Source organism: Myotis myotis, unplaced genomic scaffold (genome assembly GCF_014108235.1).
Source record: "Myotis myotis isolate mMyoMyo1 unplaced genomic scaffold, mMyoMyo1.p scaffold_m19_p_3, whole genome shotgun sequence".
NCBI lineage: Eukaryota > Metazoa > Chordata > Mammalia > Chiroptera > Vespertilionidae > Myotis > Myotis myotis.
The window spans coordinates 182,498,482-182,522,439 of NW_023416335.1; the positions used below are offsets into that span (position 1 = coordinate 182,498,482).

Genomic DNA, 23,958 nt, shown 5'->3' on the forward strand with positions numbered 1-23,958 from the left:
CACCAAGACACATCATAATTAAAATGCCAAGAGCAAAAGACAAAGAGAGAATCTTAAAAGCAGCAAGAGAAAAACGTCAGTTACCTACAAGGGAGTGCCCATAAGATTGTCAGCTGATTTCTCAACAGAAACTATGCAGGCCAGAAGGGAGTGGCAAGAAATATTCAAAGTGATGAATAGCAAGAACCTACAACCAAGATTACTTTACCCAGCAAAGCTATCATTCAGAATTGAAAGTCAGATAAAGAGCTTCACAGATAAGAAAAAGCTAAAGAAGTTCATCACCACCAAACTAGTATTATATGAAAAGCTGAAAGGTATCCTTTAAGACAGGGGTCCTCAAACTTTTTAAACAGGGCGCCAGTTCACTGTCCCTCAGACCGTTGGAGGGCCGGACTATAGTTTAAAAAAACAAACAAACTATGAACAAATTCCTATGCACACTGCACATATCTTATTTTGAAGTAAAAAAACAAAACGGGAACAAATACAATATTTGTATTTGCATGTGGCCCGCGGGCCATAGTTTGAGGACCCCTGCTTTAAGAATAGGAAGAAGAAAAAGGTAAAGATACAAATTATGAACAACAAATACATATCTATCAACAAGTGAATCTAAAAATCAAGTGAATAAAAAATCTGATGAACAGAATAAACTGGTGAATATAATAGAAGCAGGGGCATAGAAAGGGAGTGGACTGACAATTCTGGGGATTAAAGGGGTGTGGGGGTGCAGGAAGAGAATGGACAAAAATCATGCACCTATGGATGAGGGCAGAGGGTAGGGTGGGAACTGGGTGGAGGGTAACTATGGGGGAAAAAAAGGAACAACTGTAATAATCTGAACAATAAAGATTTAATTAAAAAAATTTTGTATGGTTCATATATTCTAATCTTAACCACAAATGCACAGTCATATAACAATGAGTACTCACATTCATTTTCATTTATAGTTTGTTTCATTATTGTAAATTCATAGGCAATTCATTGCCCCATCATATGTAAAGAGTATGGGAATAGTTAGTAAAAGGACCAGAAAATACACAAAAATAACATCCTATTGAATTAATACAATGTTGGTTGGAAACCCAGCAAGAAAAGACTTTTTTTTTCAACCCTTACACATCTGTTTCACAGTCGGCTCAGGCAGAAGGTACAGCACCACCATCATTATTTAAGAATTCTATGTTTGCTTCATTCACAGATTTTCTTCTATTTTCTGATGCCTTGGTATCTTTTCCTTGATATACTTTTTTCATAGCATAAATAAATACAATAAACAAAATAACTGTTGTGAATTTTAAGCTCTCAATCAAGCCCAAGAAGGTCTTTCTGTGAAAAGAGAAAGAAAGTCAGTTTTTATTTTAAACTGTGTGAAACACTTTACAATGCTTCTCTCCAGTATTCAGAAGACCTTAAAGGAAGAAAACAAAGAAACGATATTTGAAATTATACATGAAAATATTAAGGCAGCAATTCTAGTTATTCTTTTTATTGGAGCACAAGGAAGTTTTTATTATTTTAAATGAAATATTTAGCCACAGAATCTAAGGCTGATTAATGATCTACCCAGTGCTTTCTATAAAGTGAGGACTGGATAAAGAATATGTGGTACATACTAGTATACACATGGAATACTAATCAGCCATAAGAAAGGATGAAATAGTGCCATTTGCAACAACATAGATGGACCTTGAGAACATTATGTAGCAAAATAAATCAGACAGGAAAAGCTAAGAACCATATGATTTTGCTCATGTGTGGAATATAAAACTTTAAGTTACGAACACAAACAGCAGAGTAGTGATTGCCAGAGGGAAGGGGTGGGGAAAAAAGGGGGTTCTAATATGAGGTGACAGGAGAAGATTTGACTTGGGTGGTGGGCACATGGTGCAATATACAGATCTTGTAACACAGAAAGCCACACATGAAACCAATATGTTCATGTTGACCAATGTCACCCCAATCAATTTAATAAGTAAAAAATTTAAAGTGAGGTATATTTGGAATGCTTTAACTTTCTCAAAGACTGATTAGTTTATGTGGAATGTAATAGATTATAAAGGAAATGAATTGACTGAGATAATAAAATTGAATCTATTTCGATTGAACCAAGAGCCACTGTTTAGTTTATAGGCTAAATGCAGTCCAAAATGCCCTGCAGTGTGGCCTCCTGGAAGTATTTAACAAAACCACATGAAAGGATGTAGCACACATGGTCTATTCCTGGGATTCTCAAATGTGGCTGCACATTAAAACCACCTGAAGAGATTTCAAAACTCCCATGTCTAGGCCACATTCTTCGACAAATTAAATAAAATGTCTCTGAAGGTGTGACACAGAAATTAGTATATTTTAAATGCGTCTCAGGTGATTATAATGAGCAGGAAAGATTGATGACCATTGACCTAGTAGGTTAGGAATCACTCACTGGCCTCAAGACAGTGTTAACTAAATGTTAACAAGTTTTATACAAAAAAATATTTTGAACAATTATTAGTTTTGATTGAAGATGAATGGCATTAATCATATAATTTTGACCTGTTTAAACTTAAATTCACTAAAATTGCTGTAGGATCTTGTGGTGTACCAAATATGATGAAAGAAATATTTTAAAATCTACAAAAATATTTGCTTCATGCTTGGGTATGTCAAGTAGTAATACACTAATGTTAAGCTTTTCAAAGCTTTCACTGCCACCAAGAAAAATTAATATGGGTTTCTTATTATGCGATTATTATTGAGAAAATTTGAATAAGTTGTGTTTAAATTTAGAATTAATATAAAATATATTTCTATTCTTTGAATTAGCAATTGTTGATATTCTTTGTCTATGCTAGATAAAATCAATGAATAATTATACGGTTTCCTCAAAATAATAAATCCAAAAAATCACTAGATGACAATTTAACTTTTTGTTGAGTACTCATTGGTGAGCACACTGCTGTTTTAAAAAGTTGCACTTAAGCCATCTTTATGCAATTACTTTGCAATGTAGTATTTTAGGCAATGAACACAATTGACCAAAGAAAAAGTGATAAGGCCTATGAGTGAGCTCCAAAGTGCATAGAATTATAAAGAGGGATAGCTATTTCTAGCTGGCTGAAATGGTGCAAATTTTGGGAAAGATTATGAAGTTTGAATCATAAAGTATGTAGCTTTTTCAGACTGCCTTCTTTCACTTAGCAATGTACATTTAGGTTACTGCCTTGTCTTTTTTTGTTTTGTTTTTAGCGTGATAGCTCTTTTTTTTTTATTATTGAATAAAATTCTGTTGTATAAATGTACCACAGTTTGTTTACCTACTTACCTACTGAGGGACATGATGTTTGCTTCCATATTTTGGCAATTATGAATAAAGCTGCTATAAATATAAAAGTGTAGGCTTTTATGTGGATATTTGTTTCCAGCTCATTTGAGTAAATGATTAGGAGCACAATTACTTGATTATACAATAACCCTAAGTTTAGCTTTGTAAGAAACTGTCGGACTTTTTAAACTGGCGGTACCATTTTGCCTTCTCACCAGCAATAAGAGTTCCTGTTGTTCCACATCATTGCCAGCATATGGCATTGTTTATTCTCAATTTTTAAAAAGCTCTTTATATGTTTAGGACATTTTCCTTGTGTCTATGTTGTGAGTTACACATTCTTTTTCCAGTTTAACTTTTGTCTTTGAACTTTGCTTAAGATAAGTTTTGTGATACAATGTTTTAAAAATATTTTATCTTTTTTTTCTACTATGGTTTTGAGGATTTGGGTCACACTTAGAAACACATTCCTGCTTCCTAGATAATTAAAAAAATTTCTATCATAATTTCTTCTAATACTTGTATTTTCAAATTTTAATGTTTGATTAATCTGCAATTAATTTTTATTTACAGTTAACATATCATTTCCACAATTTTTCTAGCTGTCTACCTAGTTATTTCCTTATGAATAGAATAGTATAGAAATGATTCTTTCCTCTTTGTTTCCCATTGGCCTACGATTAGAGCCCCAGATGATTATTTTGTATCTTCAAAGAGAAGTCAGAGACCATTGAATATAGCTGCTGTATGAGGGGAATGTTTGGAAACAAAAGAGATTTGGGTAGAAATCCAAGATCTTTTTGTCACTAGCTGTGTGATATTTGAGCATTATTCATTCATTTTAAATTTTAGTTTCTTCATACTTAAAGAAAAGGAGATAAATAATCATATTCTACACTTTTTGTGAGTATTAAAATGAGATCCAGATTGCTGCTACAACACTGGATATAGTTCATTAAATGATGGCTATAATTAATACTATTATTATACTGTCAATAATATATCATTCTTTAAATTCTTTAAGTTAATCAAAGAAAAACAAATTAATAAAACACATTAATGACAACTTACCCATAAAGTGAGGAATTATATATCCTACAAGAACCTTGCTTCCCAGAGCTACTGATGGACCACTTCATACATGATCTATCAATCAGAGCCCCAAAATATATAGGAGCTAGAATTCCCCCTGCAACATGAGATGAAATGTCAATCCAAGGAACACCTTTCAAATGTAATGGTGTGATCCACATTGATACATTTGGGATTAAGTAAAAAGTTAAAAACTTTGCAGGACTCTTCCATTGTTTTAGCCTAACTCTACTCAAGAATCAAGATTATTGGGAATCTCAAAGGGTAAAAGGGGTCAAATATATGGTGACAGAATGATTTGACTTTGGGTGGTGGACACACAATGCAATATAGAGATCATATATCATAAAAATGTATCCTTGAAACACAATCTTTTTAACCAATGTCACCACAATAAATTTAATAAAACTTAAAAAAAATTCCAAAACTGAAATCATATATAATAGCACAGACATCTTTTATCAACTCTCACCCTTACCACCACACATAGGAACACTATATGCCTGTATACTCTGTTCTTCTTATAGTGCCAATTGATTGAAGCCTGATTGGTGAAAAGAAGAATGTTGTTTGTAAAATGTGAATGTTATATTGGTTCATATCCCCCCTTTTTAAAAAAAAATTAAATTTTTTTTATTGATTTCAGAGAGGACGGAAGAGGGAGAGAGAGAGAAACATTAATGATGAGAGAGAATGATTGATCCACTGCCTTGCTCCAGCCTCCCTCCCACAACCCGGGCATGTGCCCTTGACTGGAATCGAACCTGGGACCGTTTAGTCCACAGGCCAACCCTCTATCCACTGAGCCAAGCCAGCTAGGCCACTCTCCCCACTTTTTTTGGCAAAGAGAGCTGGAAGAGTGGAAATAGACATAGCTTCGCAGGGAAATGAAAAAGCTCTCAGCGTAACTGCTGCCAAAGCAGGAGATTTTCAAATCCATTTTTTAAAAAATTAAAAGGTAAGTGCCAACACCAAGACTTCCTCCCCAATTGTTTTTGAATTGATAGTCAGTAGGTATTTTTTCCATAGAAGCAATAGGTTCCATTATGTCATATTTTGGACATATCAAAATAGGATGCCCACAAACTAGGATGACAAAATTCCTTTTTTATTCTATTTTATGTTATAGAGGAACTTCCTTTATCCTCAGTCTCATTTCAGCATATCTGGCTCCCCAAATTCTATGTTCATCTGCTAGCTTCTATGCTCTAGATTATGGAGGAAGGCCTCTCCATTGGATCTGGAGATAGGAAACAACAAACCCTGAAATTTCCCTAGCTTTCATTCAAAACACTCCCTTATTCTAACATGCTCATTTCTTTTAGTTCTCATTTCCTCTTGCATTTTAAACTTCTGATAAAAGTTAGCTGCCCCAGCCTAGAGAACTAGGCAGTGGGAAGTGAGGTAGCGTTAAGTCCACTTCTGTAGTTTTGTAGTCTCAGTCTGACTGCATTCCTAGGGCCCCCCCCCCCCCCCCCCCGAGCTGTTTTAACCCCCTCAGTGTAAAAGGAAGGCCCACTACTCTGCCTATGGGAAGAAATATTCTTAAGTCTGAAAGTAAAACAAAACAAAATAAACTTTACAGACCATCTATTTTTGTGCTGGAAAAGTGTAAAACAAATATGATTCCTTATTCTAGTTAAAGATGGACTTGAACCAGAATTAACAAATTCTCTTTTAATTCACCCAGTTTTCCTCTGTCACATATTATTTGTCATTTATCACAAAAGTGGAAATCAAATTTATTTATACTTTTTTTTTACTTTCTTAAAATTTGAAATTAATTGTATTCTTTGAGCTTTGATGTGAAAATTTATATCTTGAATTTATAACCTATTTATCATACCTAGTGCTCGTATAGTGAGTGTATGGAAACCCACTGCAAGTGATTTCAGTTCAGGCTGAACATTTCTGAAATAAAATAAAAGCAAAAACTTCATTAAAGCATCTTTAAAGTGCCAAAATGAGTTCAATATTAAAACATTTCTGTGTCATTGTTCTTCATGGTTGAATAAAAACCCTTAAGTAAATAGCTGACTTTATTTAAAATTACATTTTCAGTTGTTTGAAAAGGAAAAAGCTGAATGATAATAATAATTATTTTTACCTTATTTATTTAATGCATTATGATTTCAGGACAATTTAACAAACATTTTCACATTGGCTCCTTATGAAATCCTATAAGATAGTGGTCAGAACAGACTTTATTATGTCTAGGAAGAAATTGAATCTGTGTGCTTTATTTAGTTGACAGGCCATGAGCACACACTTTCGGTCTAGGTCACAGCACAACTCTTTCTACCATCTTATTTCTGTCATTGCTGTTAACAGAAAAGTTGACTAATATGATCCAGGAACTACAAAATACAACCACAGGGGTGGGGGTCAAAAATATCTGTACTTTAGTGTCTAATTTTAATGTATATTTTTATTTTAGAGTCTGCTTCCCAAAAGTTTTCTTTTGATAAAATCAAAGGCTGGTGAGAGATCAATGCCTATTTTTGACATATGGTAATGTTAATCTTAACTACTTTCTCAATATGATAAAATGCCATCAATGATAGAACAAAGATCTCTCAAACCCCAGTTTTCTTCATGAGAGATTTTAAACTAAGAAGCTAAGACTGGTTGAGATGCAAGCTAATATGAAGTCCTGAGATGATTTTCTGTAAGTTAAAATCTGCAATTTGGGAAATATGGAAGACTTCTCCTTTTGAGTAGACAACATTTATATTAAGGTGGAGTAGTATCTGTGAAATAAATTAGTATAAAAATTTTACAATACTCGGGGTCAGAGTAGAATTTAAACAACTGTAGACTCAGTTTATAGGTCTATATTCATTTTTACAAAAGTCAATATATTTGTTTGTTTGTTTTTGCCCTTCCATGTCATGCGGTTGGCTGACAGTTACTTGTAGTCAACTATCTAGGTCTTATAAGTATAATTAGATGCTTACCCAGGTCACCATAATTATACATATATGTTCTTAAGACCTACATTCAAGTATTTATGTTTTCAATTTTAGGTGATTGAAAAATTACTTTCACCGATAGGGCTTGTTTTATCTGATACCTTCCTAACCCTGCAGTTTTATCTTGTGCATTTCTCTCTTATTAACTATGTTTCAACCAACAGGCTTCTTTGAATTCCTCAAACACACCAGTTCTTTCCTGCCTTGAGCATTGGCACCTAGACCTGTGAAGTTCTTCATTTGGCTAACTTTAACTTATTCTCAGTGGTTCTCAACCTTTCTAATGCCATGACCCTTTAATACAGTTCCTCATGTTGTGGTGACCCCCAATTTCATTGTTACAAATTGAACATAATTAAAGCATAGTGATTAATCACAAAACAATGTGTAATTATATATGTGTTTTCCGATAGTCTTAGGCGACCCCTGTGAAAGGGTCATTAGACCCCCAAAGGGCTTGCGACCCACAGGTTGAGAACCGCTGTGAGTCTAGACCTTTAGATTAAATGTCATTTTTTGGAAAAGTGCTCTTTGAGTCTTCTTCCTTATAGCTCCTCACTTCAATCCTAAATTAGGTTTCCCTTTTAATTCTCTCAATAGAACTCTTTTTCTTTATGAGTATTAATGATAATTTGTAATTATGTGTGTATTTTTAAGCTTATTTATCTTATGTCAGTCTTCCTTGTCAGGCTCTAAACTGTATAGGAATAGGTACTTTGTCTGTTTTATTCACCATGGTGTGTATATATATATATATATATATATATATATATATATATATATTTTATCAAGCACAGTTCTAAATATTTGTTTAATGAGTGAAGAAAGGAATGAATTGTGTTCATATATTTTTCTTTTGTCTGTGAAGGTATTTGAGAGACTAGGTCAAAAACCATTCTAGGAGTGGATTAAAAGCTTTGGAATATTATAGACCTTATATTATACAGCATGGTTCCTAAATGTTTTCTTCAAATAAAATTAATAGGTAATTCATTCTGACAGGCTCATTAGGATATAAGGCGTTTCAAAATTAAAAGTTCATTTAGAATCACAACAGAAGTTTTTTAAGGATTGAAGCAATTACCAATCAGTCTGTGTTTTAATATTCTTAGCAAGAGTAGCAAGTATAGAATCTATATTTTTATAATGTAAGAATCAGAGCTAGATTATGATTAATGATGACATTGAAGTATCACAATAATCCCAAGAGAATGCATCCTTAGAACATTAAAGTGTAACAAAGTATGAATTTGGGTTCCAAATATATTATGGAAAAATATGTACATTATTAGGTGTGTTTATATCTAATATACATAAAAAACATTTAAAAAATTATACTCACTTAAAAACCAGCATGACAGTTGAGACAGTTCCCAATGAAGAGGTAAACGAATTCAGGATTTGCACTGCTATATACATATAAAATTTTTTTACACACTGACCATCTCTTGGGCATGCACCCAAAATCACTGAGTTACTTTTGTTCTGGAAACCAGTTGCTTCTACACAACTACAGTTATGAAACACCTAAAAAACAGTTTTTGAAATATTACAGAATATATTTGCACAATATGATTGGTCTATCAATACAGCCCATTATAGTTAAGGAAGTCTCATTTATTCAAACTAAAATAATTACAGATTTTAAATAAAATAGTCTAAAAATACAGTTGTTTAATAGTTGAAAGGCAAAATAGTTTCCTGGATTCCTTTTTTTGAAAAAAAAGTAAATCACCATTAACATTTAATTCGTTTCTCATTTAAAAATTAGGAAAGAATAGAAGAAATTAATGTCTGAAACTCTGTATGTAATTTTCTCATTAATATAAATTCTTTTACTATCTCTCTTCACTCACGTTTGCTATGTATAACACACCTAATTACTCTCTTTAACAATTTCTACTAAGTATCAAGGACATTTCTTGAGGAGGGATTTCCCAAGGAATTCAGAAAATATAGTAGTTTGGAAGGGGCCAAAACCTGGAAGTAGGCAGAGTCCTTCATTGGAATAAGGCAGAGTCCAGGGGAAAAGTGGCCAGTCAGGGATGATGGAATTCTACCTTGGCAGTAAACACTACATTCAAGAGCATAATGAGATTATATCAGTGGTTCTCAACCTTCTGGTCCTTTAAATACAGTTCCTCATGTTGTGACCCAACCATAAAATTATTTTCATTGCTACTTCATAACTGTAATGTTGCTACTGTTATGAATCCTAATGTAAAAATCTGATATGCAGGATGGTCTTAGGTGAGCCCTGTGAAAGGGTCGTTCGACTGCCAAAGGGGTCGCGACCCACAGGTTGAGAACCGCTGGAATAGATGATCTTATTACCAGATCTTATTAAATCCAACAGAATACCCTAATAGAACATAGAAGGAGAAAACTTAGGAACAAATGATTTTTGAGATTTAATTTTGCTTCTGTTCAGGAGCCAGAAGGGTGAGAGCTGGGCTGTGTGGCTTCATTGTGGGGAGACAAATCTAATCACTCTTGTGAGTTCAGCTAGTGCTACCCTAGGAAGAGGAAGAAGTGCTCACTTCCCTCCTACAAGCTAGTGGGCACTATCCACAATGGGAGGCTGTTTGGATTAGCCCTGCCAAGTCCTGGGTACCTCCACTGGGTGTAGTTCTGCAGGGCGGCGGGGGGCTGGGGTGGGGTGGGGGGGGGGAGCGAGAAGAAAGAGTGGCTCAGAGCAGAAATATTCAAAGTGTGAGGCTATTGTCTGGGTCTGGGACCAAGTGCTTAGCTCCCCTCCCTCCCCTCATCCCTTGTGGGCTGGGCTGGCATTATCCCCAAGAGAGACATTTGATCTATCCCCAGGGTGGCTGAGTCTCTCCTGCAGCGGGGATGGTCGACTGTACCAAACCTGAACCTGCAGGGACCCCTCCTAGAGGGAACTAGAGTTGGAGACTGTGGCAGAGACTGAGGGGTTTGGCTTTGAAGTAGGGGCCACTTTCCTCTCATTGAGTGCCTACCTGCATGATCCCCAAGTAGGGGACTCACTAGCTCTATCCTCCTGATCCCAGTTGCCCCACCCTACTGAGCTTACAACCAGGAGAAGAGGCTGTGGATCAAGGCTAGCCTGGGCTCACACTACAGTCTTTCTTTGGAGAGCTCCGGAGGAAGATGAAGCAACCTCAGGGGAGGCAGCATAGCCAACAGGTGGAGGCGGAACTCAGGGAGCCTCAGTCTTTTTACAGATCTGCCCCCCGCCCCGAGTTCTGACCTGAAGGAAGCCGACACTTTTACACAGATTTGCCCCTCCCATGCACACTCAGGTCGAGCAGACACAGACACAAATGTGAACAGCATGGTAGCTACAGTTAGGCAGCCCAAGGTTGGTTACATACAATGTTGACAGTGACCTGTACCTGAAATTCACTGAAGTAGACTCAGAACCAACACAACCAGTGGTGGGCTTCACACCACACCAGGGACTGACCCAACTAGCTACCCAGGTCACACACCCAGAGTTGGATTCCTGCTGGGAACAACTCCATCTAAGGGAGTGGGGGGAGGGGGTAGCCCCTACATAACATCTCATACACAGTGAATGAAGTTTACCATTATAGTCACCCAGCCTGAAGGGTCAACTCCACACATAAAGGGGCAAAAAGCTTTCAACATTCAAGACTCAACTATAACAGGATGTGCACATAACCCACAAAAAACATTTCTGGAGCACAGAGCTTGGGTGATTTGGAAGGTTGTGCCACTGAGCCCAACAAGGCACCTCTATCATAAAGCCATTATAACAAGTTTAGGAATCATAGCAATCTACCTAATACACAGAGAAAAAAGGGGGAGACAAAGAAAAATTCTCTCAACAAAAGTATAAGAGAAATACCAGAGAGATGCAAATTAAAACCATAATAAGATATCAGTTCATGCCTGTCAGAATGGCTATCATCAGTAAATCAACAAATGAAAAGTGCTGGTGAGGATTTGGAGAAAAGGAATTAAGTGAAATGGATGAAATGGAAGCAACTAAAATACCAGATGTAGAGTTTAAAATAGTGGTTATAAGGATGCTCAAAAATGAATAATCTCAGTGAGAACTTAAGCAAAGAGATTAAGCATTAAAAAGAACACAGAAATCATAAAAATGAACCAGTCAGAAATGAAGAATACTATGTCTGAAATTAAGAAAACATTAGAAGGAATCAACAGCAGGTTGGATGAAGCAGAGGATTGAATCCATGAATCAGAGGACAAGATAACAGTAAGCACCCAAGCAGAGCAACAAAAAGAAAAGGGAATTAAAAGAAATGAAGAAAGTCTAAAAAACCTCTGGGACTACATCAAGTGTAACAACATCCACATAATAGGGGTACCAAAAGAAGAAGAGGAGTGTGCAAGGGGTAGAGAACCTGTTTGAAGAAATAATGGCAGAAAACTTCCCTAACCTGGTGAAGGGAAAAGTCACACAGATTCAGGAAGCACAGAGAATTCCAATCAAGATGAACTCAAAGAAACCCACACCAAGACACATCATAATTAAAATGGCAAAGATTAAAAATAAAGAGAGAATATCAAAGGTAGCAAGAGAGAGAGAGAGATAGTTATTTACTTAAAAGTGAGTTATCATAAGTCTGTCAGCTGATTTCTCAACAGGAACACTCAGAGAGACTGGGATGAAGTATTCAAAGTGAAGTATTGCAAAGATCTGCAGCTAAGACTGCTTGATCCAGAAAGGTATCATTTACAATTAAAGGGGAAAAAAAGCTTCCCAGACAAAAAAAGCTAAAGGAGTTTATTACCACCAAACAAGTATTGGAATAAATGTTAAAGAGGCTATTTTAAGAAGAAATAGAGAGGAACATAGATATAGAGGAAAAAAAGACACCATCACTAATCACCAGAGAGATGCAAATTAAAACCATAACAAGATATCAGTTCATGCCTGTCAGAATGGCTATCATCAGTAAATCAACAAATGAAAAGTTCTGGTGAGGATGTGGATAAAGGGAACCCTAGTGCACTGTTGGTGGGAATGCAGACTGGTGCAGCTATCATGGGAAACAGTATGGAGGTTTATCAAAAAATTAAAAGTGCAATTGCCTTTTGACCCAGTGATCCCTTTTCTGGGAATATATCCTAAGATTCCTGAAACACCAACTATAAAAAATATGCACTCCTATGGTCATAGCAGTTTTATTTACAATTAGAGGCCTGGTGCACAAAATTCATGCACTGGGGGGGGGGGGGTATCCCTGAGCTCAGCCTGCACACTCTCCAATCTGGGACCCCTTGGGGGATGTCTGATTGCCGGTTTAGGCCCGATCCTTTTGGCAGTCAGACATCCCTTTCACAATCCAGGACTGCTGGCTCCCAATCACTCACCTGCTGGCCTGCCTGATTACCCCTGACTGCTTCTGCCTGCCAGCCTGATCCACCCCCTAACCACGCCCCTGCCAGCCTGATTGACACATAACTGCTCCCTTGCCAGCCCGATTGCCCCCCACTGCCCTGCCCTGCCTGCCCGGTTGCCCCTACCTGCCCTCCCCTGCTAGCCTGGTCACCCCTAACTGCCCTCCCCTGCAGGCCTGGTACCCCCCAACTGCCTTCCCCTGTAGGCCTGGTCACCCCCAACTGCCCTCCCCTGCTGGCCTGGTCACCCCTAACTGCCCTCCCTTGGTGGCCTGGTTGCCCCTAACTGCCCTCCCTTGGTGGCCTGGTCACCCCTAACTACCCTCCCCTGCTGGCCTGATTGCCCACAAATGCCCTTGCCTGCCAGCCATCTTGTGGTGGCCATCTTGTGCCCACATAGGGGTGGCCATTTTGTGTGAGGGCATGATGGTCAATTTGCATATTACCTCTTTATTATATAGGATAGTCAAGATCTGGAAATATCCCAAATGCCCATCAGTAAATGAATAGACAAAAGAACTATGGTATATTTACACCATGGAATACTGCATAGCTATAAAAAAAAGGAAAAGAATTCTTACCTTTTGCAACAGCATAAGTGGACCTGGATATTATTATGCTAAGTGAAATAAGCCAGTCAGAGAAAGACAAATACCATATGATCTCACTTATATGTGGAATCTAATGAATAAAATAAACTGATGAACAAAATAGAAACAGAGGTATGGACACACGGAATAGATTGACAGTTGTCAGTGGGGAGGGGGAACTGGATGAAAGAAGATGAAGTGATTAGCCAAAGAAAATATATGCAAAATCTATAGACACGGACAACAGTGTGGTGGTGGCCAGATGAAGGGTGGGTGGGGGCTGGGTGGAGGTTGGCCAAGGGAGGGAAATTGGGACATCTGTAATAGTGTTAACAATCAAAGTAAAGTTAAAAAAGAGAGAAATCTGACAAATAATTTGTAAATCAAATTTGTGATTCTGATTAGGGGAGAAAAGAAAAAACACACCTAATACTCACCATAGATTTTTTATTGCCACTTGAAGATTTACATCCTGCTAGACAAGGTGATATGTAAGTTATTCCATTGTCCCCACAGACTGGTTCCCATTCAGTTTCATCACAATTGCAGTCTGAGTTGCAATACGAAAGTGGTACATTTATGTGAGATGACACTGGGTTATTTCTGGAAAGATATGATAGACATATATCAAAAACAGAGGAGAAGAAGAAGAACAGAGGAAAAGAAGAAGGAGAAGGAGAAGGAGGAGGAGAAGGAGAAGGAGAAGGAGAAGGAGAAGGAGAAGGAGAAGGAGAAGGAGAAGGAGAAGGAGAAGGAGAAGGAGAAGGAGAAGGAGAAGGAGAAGGAGAAGGAGAAGGCTTAACCGGTTTGGCTCAGTTTATAGAGTGTCAGCCTGTGGACTGAAGGGTCCCAGGTTCGATTCTGGTCAAGGGCATGTACCTTGGTTAGGGGCACATCCCCAGTGGGGGTGTGCAGGAGGCAGCTGCTCAATGTTTCTCTCTCATCGATGTTTCTAACTCTCTCCCTTTCTCCCTTCCTCTCTGTAAAAAATCAATAAAATATATATTTTAAAAGAACAAGAAGAAGAAGAAGAAGAAGAAGAAGAAGAAGAAGAAGAAGGAGGAGGAGGAGGAGGAGGAGGAGGAGGAGGAGGAGGAGGAGGAGGAGGAGGAGGAGGAGAGAAGAGGAGGAGAAAGGGGAGAAGAGGAGGAGGAGGGGGAGGAGGAGGAGGAGGGGGAGGAGGAGGAGGAAAGGGGGAGAGAGGGGAAGTGAAAAGAAGAAAAAGGAAGGGAAAGGAAGGAGAGAGGAGGGGAATAGAAGGGAGAGAGGAGAGAGGAGAAAGGAAGAAAGGGGAAATAAGGGAAAGCCATGTCCTTTAATTTGATAGAGAAATTTGATGAGCAATGAAGCCAAAATAGCAAAGTTTTATAGGACTTGTTCACTTTTTCACCCTCCATCTTTATCCAGATATAATTTATGATAAAGATAAGGTAAAACAACAAAAAGAAAGCAAAGAGGATAGGTGAGATGTAGACAAGAGATTTTGTGACTCTATCAAGAAATTACTCGTTAAATAAGTCACTTCATTTTTCTGTTACTCAGTTTCTCTTTAGAAAGGTAATGGCATTAGATGAAGGTTCCTCCCAACTCATTGTAAAGTCCTCCAAATCTGTGAATGTTATTTAACTAATTTGAATTTTAAATGTTATATTTTCATTACATAGGAAAATAATTTAACATGGTTAAAGCAGAATCCCTAAGGATTAATTTTTTAAAAATCAAGAAAAAAACAATCTGTTGAGAAAGACTAGAAACACTCCATTTATTTTTTTAAATGAAACTACAACATCCTTTATATTGACTAACTGTAAAACATGGTTATATTTATAAAATATAATCTTTATTTTAAAATATATTTTATTGATTTTTTACAGAGAAGAAGGGAGAGGGATAGTTAGAAACATCGATGAGAGAGAAACATTGATCAGCTGCCTCCTGCACACCCCCTACTGGGGATGTGCCCCTAACCAAAGTACATGCCCTTGACCGGAATTGAACCTGGGGCCCTTCAGTCCGCAGGCCGATGCTCTATCCACTGAGCCAAACCGGTTAGGGCTAAATATAATCTTAAAACATTGCTGAAATGACAAAACAGAACTCTTTGTAATTACTTTTCCACTTATAGATTTTTAAAACTATATTTTGGCTTTTGGTAAAATCTTGATAATAGATTGATAAACTATCTTTGAATGAAAATATAATTTACATAAAAAAGAAAAAAGTAGATTCTGAAATTCCAAAATTCTATTATCATTAATTTTACTAAAAAGCATCTTATATCCAATTCTGCTTGGGGACATACAACTGGAAGTGGTTAAATTTAATGATTAATGACCCAGTTCAGACATTGCAATCGAAACTCCTGTGTTCACATTAATTCTGCCATGTTAACAATGTAACTATTCTTTCTAAAATCAATTTTGTCATTTGTAAGTCATATATAATAGCATCAATCTCATGGGATTTTTTTTGGAAAAATATTAATTTGGCAGTTCTCAAACATTTTGTTCTTAGTAGCTCTTCACACTCAAAAGTTTTGGGACTCTCAAAGTTTTTTGTTCAAGTGAGTATATCTGTTGATATATACTCTATTAGAAATCAATGCTAAGAAAACTTTAACGCATGAGAATACACAAGCACACATATCATTACCCATCAGACTGGAGTTATCATTGCATGTCTTGTAGGCTTAGAAAATATCACTATACATTCATGAGAACATGAGACTGGAAAAGACAAATATTGTCTCGGTATCATTTAAAAATTACTTTAAAATTTGTTGACACTAGAATAAGCTTTCAGGGACCCCTATAAACCCTCAGGCCACATTCTGAGAACCTCTGCACTAATCCATACTTTTAAAACTTACCCCAGTGGCTAGCATTTCATAAATGCTGAATACATTGGTTCTGTTGTTTACTATCATTAGACTATGAATTCCATGAGGGCATCGTCTTGACCTTTAAGAAAGCACTCGGCAAAATTTACTGATTGAAAAAAATCCCAGAGGACTGTAGCTGCCTTCTTTCGAATTATGGCACAGTCATTATACTTGTTTTTAGTGAACTGGCTAAAAGCTAAAGCCTGCCCCGGCAACCAGGGAGCCCTTGAACCAATGATGTGATGTGGTGCCATTCTGGAGGCATTGTAGGACTGCAGACAAGTCGTAGTTTATCTGAGTCTCAACTAATAAAAAAAGAGATTATAAGAGGGTTGGGCTGCATGATCACTACCATTCTTTTACTGTTAAAGTTTAATGTTGTAGGTACTCTGGAGCTTGACTTACTAGAGTGGGTGATGCTGTATAGAAATAATCAACAGTAGTCATGATTAGGAGGAAGTGAAGAAATAAATGCAAGGCTAGGTTGTCAAGCCTCCAAGAATAGGGTGATGCTTAGGTAAGGAAATGTGGGGATATTTGACAAGGTAAAATGGATGCTTTATAGGATCCAGAGTGTAAAAGCTTTGAGCCAACAATAAGGGTCACCAAGGAGCATGGCTACTAAACTGTGAGTCAGGGATCCTTGCTTGTTGCTTGAATGTGAACCTTCCTGAGCTCAAGTTGTCGGCTGTATTTAGGAGATGATAAGAAATCTGCACAGGAATCTTGCCCTTGATTTGGGGTAGAAATACTTAACAATATTTGATAATAATAATAGAAATGAAAGGTTTTCTAGGGTGTGATATGCAATTAAATATAGGATGCTTATCAATTCTGTCAAAGTAGGCATTACCAGAAGAAGCAGTATTAGTTTACAGAAATGGAGAATTCATTGGTACAATGTTTTCTTATAAAAGCAGTTGTTAGCCCTAACCGGTTTGGCTCAGTGGATAGAGTGTCGGCCTGAGGACTGAAGGGTCCCAGGTTCGATTCCGGTCAAGGGCATGTACCTTGGCTGCGGGCACATCCCCAGTAGGAGGTGTGCAGGGGGCAGCTGATTGATATTTCTTTCTCATCGATGTTTCTAACTCTCTATCCCTCTCCCTTCCTCTCTGTAAAAAATCAATAAAATATTTTTTAAAAAAAGTAGTTGTTAAACATAAAAAAATAACTGCAGATACAGATAGTTCAGTTGCTTTTAGACAATGTCATTTGTATTCATCTCATGATCTATCCAAGATTATAACGGTTAAGACTAAGAATTTTGGAGTAAAAAACCCTAAATTTAAGTCAGAATCTTAACATTTCTAGCCATATAATCTGCATATTCTCTAAACCAGTGATGGCGAACCTATGACACGTGTGTCAGAGGTGACACGCGAATTCATTTTTTTGGTTGATTTTTCTTTGTTAAATGGCATTTTAATATATAAAATAAATATCAAAAATATAAGTCTTTGTTTTACTATGTGCCGGGGTCCAACCCCAGCAGGTCCAGGGGTCCCCAAAGGTGTAGACGGAGTCGGCGAAGAAGGAATGACACGGAGACAGCGTTCAGGTGATCATCATAGCTGGGCTCTCTTGTTAGGGTCTCCAGCCAGGTTCTGTAGCCAGTTCTCCAGCCAAGTTCTGTCTAGGATCTCCAGCCAGGTTCTGTAGCCAAGTTCCCTCGCTAGGTTCTCCAGCCAGGTTCTGTCCAGGTTCTCCAGCCAGGTCCAGTTACCAGGTTCTAGTCAGGTTCTCTTGCCCATTTCTGTAGTCAGGTTCAGTCCAGGATCTTTTGCCATGCTCTCTCCAGCGAAGTTCTTCTGTCTCTAGTTCTGTGTAGGTTCTGTGCCTAGGTTCTGTCTCTCTTGGTTCCGCATTCTAAGTTCTGTGTTCTAAGCTCTGTATTCTAAGTTCTGTCTTGCTGTCTTATTACAACTGTATTTATACCAGTTGATTCAATCCTATCAATCTCTATTACAAAGGTTAGGGCGTTTCTTATCTCCATTATGTAGCTTAAGCATGATTGTTCATAGTTAAAGTGATTAATTACCCACCTGGCACTTAGTTAAGAGGTTTTATTCCCTCCCTAACTTCAGGGGAAAATCCCTACCTGGGGAAACAACCTTTCTCAGAGACCTTGGTTAAAACACATAGTGCCAAGACGGTGAGCAAACATATTAAAAATAGTATGCCATATATGCCAGGTCCCTTGAAACAGCAAGCATGGACCGGCTCCCGGCAAATTCCCCCTTTTTTATTTTTTAAAAGCAGGCATTAAAAAGAAAAACCTGAAATGCTCTCTTGTATCCATTTTAAGAGTAGGATTGGCGCTTTCTGCTATTACCTGAGTCCTGATCTATCACCCCAGGGAAAGCTTGCCAATCCTGCACTTTCCCGGGTGTTCGGGCGCCAGATGCCGGGGTCCAGCCCCAGCAGGTCCAGGGGTTCCCCATAGGTGAGGACGGAGTCGGCGAAGAAGGAGTGACATGAAGACAGTGTTCAGTTGATCAGCAGCCTAGCCAGGATCTCTAGCCAGGATCTCCAGCCAAGTTCTGGTCTGGATCTCCAGCGAAGTTCTGCTTAGGCTCTCCAGCCAGGTTCTGCGTCCATGTTCCCTTGCTAGGTTCTTCAGGTTCTCCAGCCAGGTTCTGTAGCCATGTTCCCTCACTAGGTTCTCCAGCCAGGTTCTGTCCATGTTCTCCAGCCAGGTTCAGTTACCAGGTTCTAGTCAGGTTCTCTTGCCAATTTCTGTAGTCAGGTTCAGTCCAGGATCTTTTGCCATGTTCTCTCCAGCGAAGTTCTTCTGTCTCTAGGTTCTGTGTAGGTTCTGTCTTCTAAGTTCTGTCTTCTGAGTTCTGTGTTCTTAGCTCTGTATTCTAAGTTCTGTGTCTTGCTGTCTTATTACATCTGTATTTATACCAGTTGATTCAATCCTATCAATCTCTATTACAAAGGTTAGGGCGTTTCTTATCTTCATTCCAGGGAGTAAAGATTATGTAGCTTAAGCATGATTGTTCGTAGTTAAAGTGATTAATTACCCACCTGGCACTAGTTAAGAGGTTTTATTCCCTCCCTAACTTCAGGGGAAAATCCCTACCTGGGGAAACAACCTTTCTCAGAGAGGAGACCTTGGTTAAAACACATAGTGCCAAGAAGGTGAGCAAACATATTAAGAACAGTATGCCATATATGCCAGGTCCCTTGAAACAGCAAGCATGGACCGGCATATATGGCATACTGTTCTTAATATGTTTGCTCACCTTCTTGGCACTATGTGTTTTAACCAAGGTCTCTGAGAAAGGTTGTTTCCCCAGGTAGGGATTTTCCCCTGAAGTTAGGGAGGGAATAAAACCTCTTAACTAAGTGCCAGGTGGGTAATTAATCACTTTAACTATGAACAATCATGCTTAAGCTACATAATGGAGATAAGAAATGCCCTAACCTTTGTAATAGAGATTGATAGGATTGAATCAACTGGTATAAATACAGTTGTAATAAGACAGCAAGACAGAACTTAGAATACAGAGCTTAGAACACAGAACTTAGAATGCGGAACCAAGAGAGACAGAACCTAGGCACAGAACCTACACAGAACTAGAGACAGAAGAACTTCGCTGGAGAGAGCATGGCAAAAGATCCTGGACTGAACCTGACTACAGAAATGGGCAAGAGAACCTGACTAGAACCTGGTAACTGGACCTGGCTGGAGAACCTGGACAGAACCTGGCTGGAGAACCTAGCGAGGGAACTTGGCTACAGAACCTGGCTGGAGATCCTAGACAGAACTTGGCTGGAGAACTGGCTACAGAACCTGGCTGGAGACCCTAACAAGAGAGCCCAGCTATGATGATCACCTGAACGCTGTCTCCGTGTCATTCCTTCTTCGCCGACTCCGTCTACACCTTTGGGGACCCCTGGACCTGCTGGGGTTGGACCCCGGCATCTTGCGCCCGAACAGGGACCCCTAGGTAAGCCCCACTCTCGGGATGGATAGGACTCCACCGTAGGAAGAGGGTGGATAGTCTTCGCCGACTCCGTCCACACCTTTGGGAAGCCCTGGAACAGGATTCCCCTAGGTAAGCCCCCCCCACTGAGAACCCCCACATTCGGGACGGATAGGACTCCACCAGGGTACTGCAGACCCCCCTATAGAGGATAAGTAGGGTAAGAAGGTGGATAGTACAGAACTTAGATTGAGAAGATGTGCCATACTGAGTCCAAAGAAAGAAGACTCTGTATTGATTCTTAAATTGAGAAGATGTGCCATACTGAGTCTAAAGAAAAAAAGACTCTGTATTGATCTTTTAACACATATGCTTGCTAGCAGAGGAATTAAGGTTACTCCTAGTCAGACAAAACGTTTTATACAAGAAATATGTCCATGCTTTTCTGAGGAAGGAAAGGTAAATGTAATGGCATGGGAGAAGGTAGGCCCAAGGAGCCTTATCCTTAACCCCACTGCAGCCTTTCCACCCCGGGAAAGTGCAGGATTGGCAAGCTTTCCCTGGGGTGATAGATCAGGACTCAGGTAATAGCAGAAAGCGCCAATCCTACTCTTAAAATGGATACAAGAGAGCATTTCGGGTTTTTCTTTTTAATGCCTGCTTTAAAAAAATAAAAAAGGGGGAATTTGCCGGGAGCCGGTCCATGCTTGCTATTTCAAGGGACCTGGCATATATGGCATACTGTTCTTAATATGTTTGCTCACCTTCTTGGCACTATGTGTTTTAACCAAGGTCTCCTCTCTGAGAAAGGTTGTTTCCCCAGGTAGGGATTTTCCCCTGAAGTTAGGGAGGGAATAAAACCTCTTAACTAGTGCCAGGTGGGTAATTAATCACTTTAACTACGAACAATCATGCTTAAGCTACATAATCTTTACTCCCTGGAATGAAGATAAGAAACGCCCTAACCTTTGTAATAGAGATTGATAGGATTGAATCAACTGGTATAAATACAGATGTAATAAGACAGCAAGACACAGAACTTAGAATACAGAGCTAAGAACACAGAACTCAGAAGACAGAACTTAGAAGACAGAACCTACACAGAACCTAGAGACAGAAGAACTTCGCTGGAGAGAACATGGCAAAAGATCCTGGACTGAACCTGACTACAGAAATTGGCAAGAGAACCTGACTAGAACCTGGTAACTGAACCTGGCTGGAGAACATGGACAGAACCTGGCTGGAGAACCTAGTGAGGGAACATGGCTACAGAACCTGGCTGGAGAACCTGAAGAACCTAGCAAGGGAACATGGACGCAGAACCTGGCTGGAGAGCCTAAGCAGAACTTCGCTGGAGATCCAGACCAGAACTTGGCTGGAGATCCTGGCTAGAGATCCTGGCTAGGCTGCTGATCAACTGAACACTGTCTTCGTGTCACTCCTTCTTCGCCGACTCCGTCCTCACCTATGGGGAACCCCTGGACCTGCTGGGGCTGGACCCCGGCAACTATGGTTGCAAATATCAAAAAATTTCTATATGTGACATGGCACCAGAGTTAAGTTAGGGTTTTTCAAAATGCTGACATGCCGAGCTCAAAAGGTTCGCCATCACTGCTCTAAACCTTGCTTTTCCTAACCATAAAATGGGGATAAAAGTGTCCATCACTCATTGTAAGCACCCCATACATGGTAACTATTATTATAAACTTTTTTAAAAGCAAGGAATAAGAAAAGATTTTTTAATCTTAAAAATGTAATTTTTAGGAATTTGTAAGTTAGAAATTTCTCTCAAAAGGAAGTTTAGTTAAAATTATCATCTACCCTGGTTTCTTTAAAGTCTTTTACACTGAGAGTTTATACATTGTGCAACTGATATATTGATATATACAAACCCATCATAGGTCAAGGTTAGGCCAGCAACTGATTTGCTTTCACAGATTAGTGCAAAATTTAATAGGTAAAGTAGGAGTGTCAATACGTTGATAGAAAGTAAATATTTGGCAAGTCCAAGCAAGGTAAATTTGAATCTTTTAATGATATATCCTCCTGCAAACATTCCAGTGGCAATAGTTGGTATGGTTATGAATCCTAGAGATAAAAGAAAAAATAGTAATTATATACATACAGTTATTCTGGAATGTCTTTACATATGAAACGCAGTGTATATCAACCAAGTTCATTATAATCTCATTATTTCTTAAGACTGGCAGGCCTGGTTGGAAGTAGGGTACCAGTGTACCATATGGGAGAGATAAAAATGATTTTTTCTTGCCAATGCTGAGGGTTTTGTTTCCCCAACAGCAAAAGTCAGTGACTGAGAATATTTTTATGTCTGAACAGATACTTTCTATGAGATACTTTTTCCCTTGGAAAACAACAAAACATCATCTTCATGCCTATGAGACGTTCATCCTACCATCTAAAATCCTTCACATCTCCTCAAAACAAAGAGTTCCAGTTCTTAAAAACGCATACCAAATTTGCTCAGCATTTTAGAATTGAATACTTGAATTACTATCTCTTCTTTATTCATTCAAACACACACATACACTGAGGTGATAAAAAGGCCTGTATACAGTATTAAACCTGGTTGGTCCCTCTTATAAGTCTTCCCTTTCATTGTCCTTCAAGAGTTATTAAATATGAAGACCACTCTAACAAAGAAAATTAAGGCTGGGAACATTACTGGGAACAAAATTAACTCTTACAGTTCAGACTTTTAAGTTCAATTTGAGCATCATACATAATTAATATTTTCTTGTTTATTTATGACCTACTCACATGCCACTTGATAAATTCAATTTAATTTATCAAATATTTATTAAGTTACTACTGTACTGGATGTAGGTGAAGAATGATATAGGAAAACCATTCCTTCATAAGCAAGTTTCACTATGTCATAGGAAATAGATATTGTAGTAAAAGACCCATCTCTGCTATATGGTATTTGTTTTGAATTATGTAGACTTCAATGATTTGTTTAAACTGCTTTTCTTTGGGAAACATCAATGTTCTATTTTTTTGTAAGTAGCTGGATCCTGATTCAAAGTTCATGAATTATGAAAATATAATGATTACATTAAAAAGGATTTGTCTGTGGATTTCAGCACTACATTTTAAGATCCAATTATGCAGATACCATGTCTAAATGTTCCATTTATGTGCAATTTTTTTCTTCAGGAATTTATCTATTCAAAAATAATATGAGATATCACTTCAAATACAGAACAAAGATGGCATCACAAAATGGAAAAATTTGATAATATTTGCAAAAGAATAAATTGAAATTATATTTACTAAAATACGAAGTTTCCTTCACAACAAAATGTCACTTAGAACTCAATTACTTTGTAGTATCAAGCAAACAGAGACAATGTGTCTTACCAAGCACTATGTTGGTCTCAGATGCTGACTGACCATATTGTTGTTCTATGTATTTGAAGACAAAAGTAATAATACCAATATAGGCACTGGATTGTATCAATGTCAAAATCAAAAATAAAACATATAAGGGATTGGTAAGGATGCTTTTTAAGGACTGGAAAAAACCTATAAAAACAGAAGTATAAAGAAAATACAATAATTAAGTTAAATATATATTAATACCTTAATTTTATAAATATGTTACATAACATTTAATATTATACAAATAGATAGCACAGAAAGTCAGAATACCTGCCAATCCTATCAATAGTTTATTATATATTCTTTCCATTTTTTTCCATATAGACATTTTTATTTAGTTAGTTCATTTTACCTAGATGGGATCATATATACTTGTTGTTTGCAACTCGCTTTGTTCACTTTG

General features: G+C 38.0%; 1 protein-coding gene across 2 annotated transcripts in view; it reads right to left on the minus strand.

Annotated features, from left to right (window-relative positions):
* Window positions 1–847: 847 nt before the first annotated feature.
* LOC118652001 (solute carrier organic anion transporter family member 1B3-like) overlaps window positions 848–23,958 on the minus strand; it is a 50,140-nt gene continuing 27,029 nt past the window's right edge. For both annotated transcript variants that reach the window (XM_036301779.1, XM_036301780.1), the window contains 7 exons: window positions 23,535–23,699; window positions 22,043–22,238; window positions 13,775–13,940; window positions 8,717–8,901; window positions 6,249–6,313; window positions 4,382–4,499; window positions 848–1,332 (listed from right to left, as the gene is read on the minus strand). In XM_036301779.1, coding sequence (XP_036157672.1) covers window positions 1,143–1,332; window positions 4,382–4,499; window positions 6,249–6,313; window positions 8,717–8,901; window positions 13,775–13,940; window positions 22,043–22,238; window positions 23,535–23,699 — 1,085 coding nt within the window. In that variant the 3' untranslated portion in view covers window positions 848–1,142. The remainder of the gene's footprint in view (window positions 1,333–4,381; window positions 4,500–6,248; window positions 6,314–8,716; window positions 8,902–13,774; window positions 13,941–22,042; window positions 22,239–23,534; window positions 23,700–23,958) is intronic.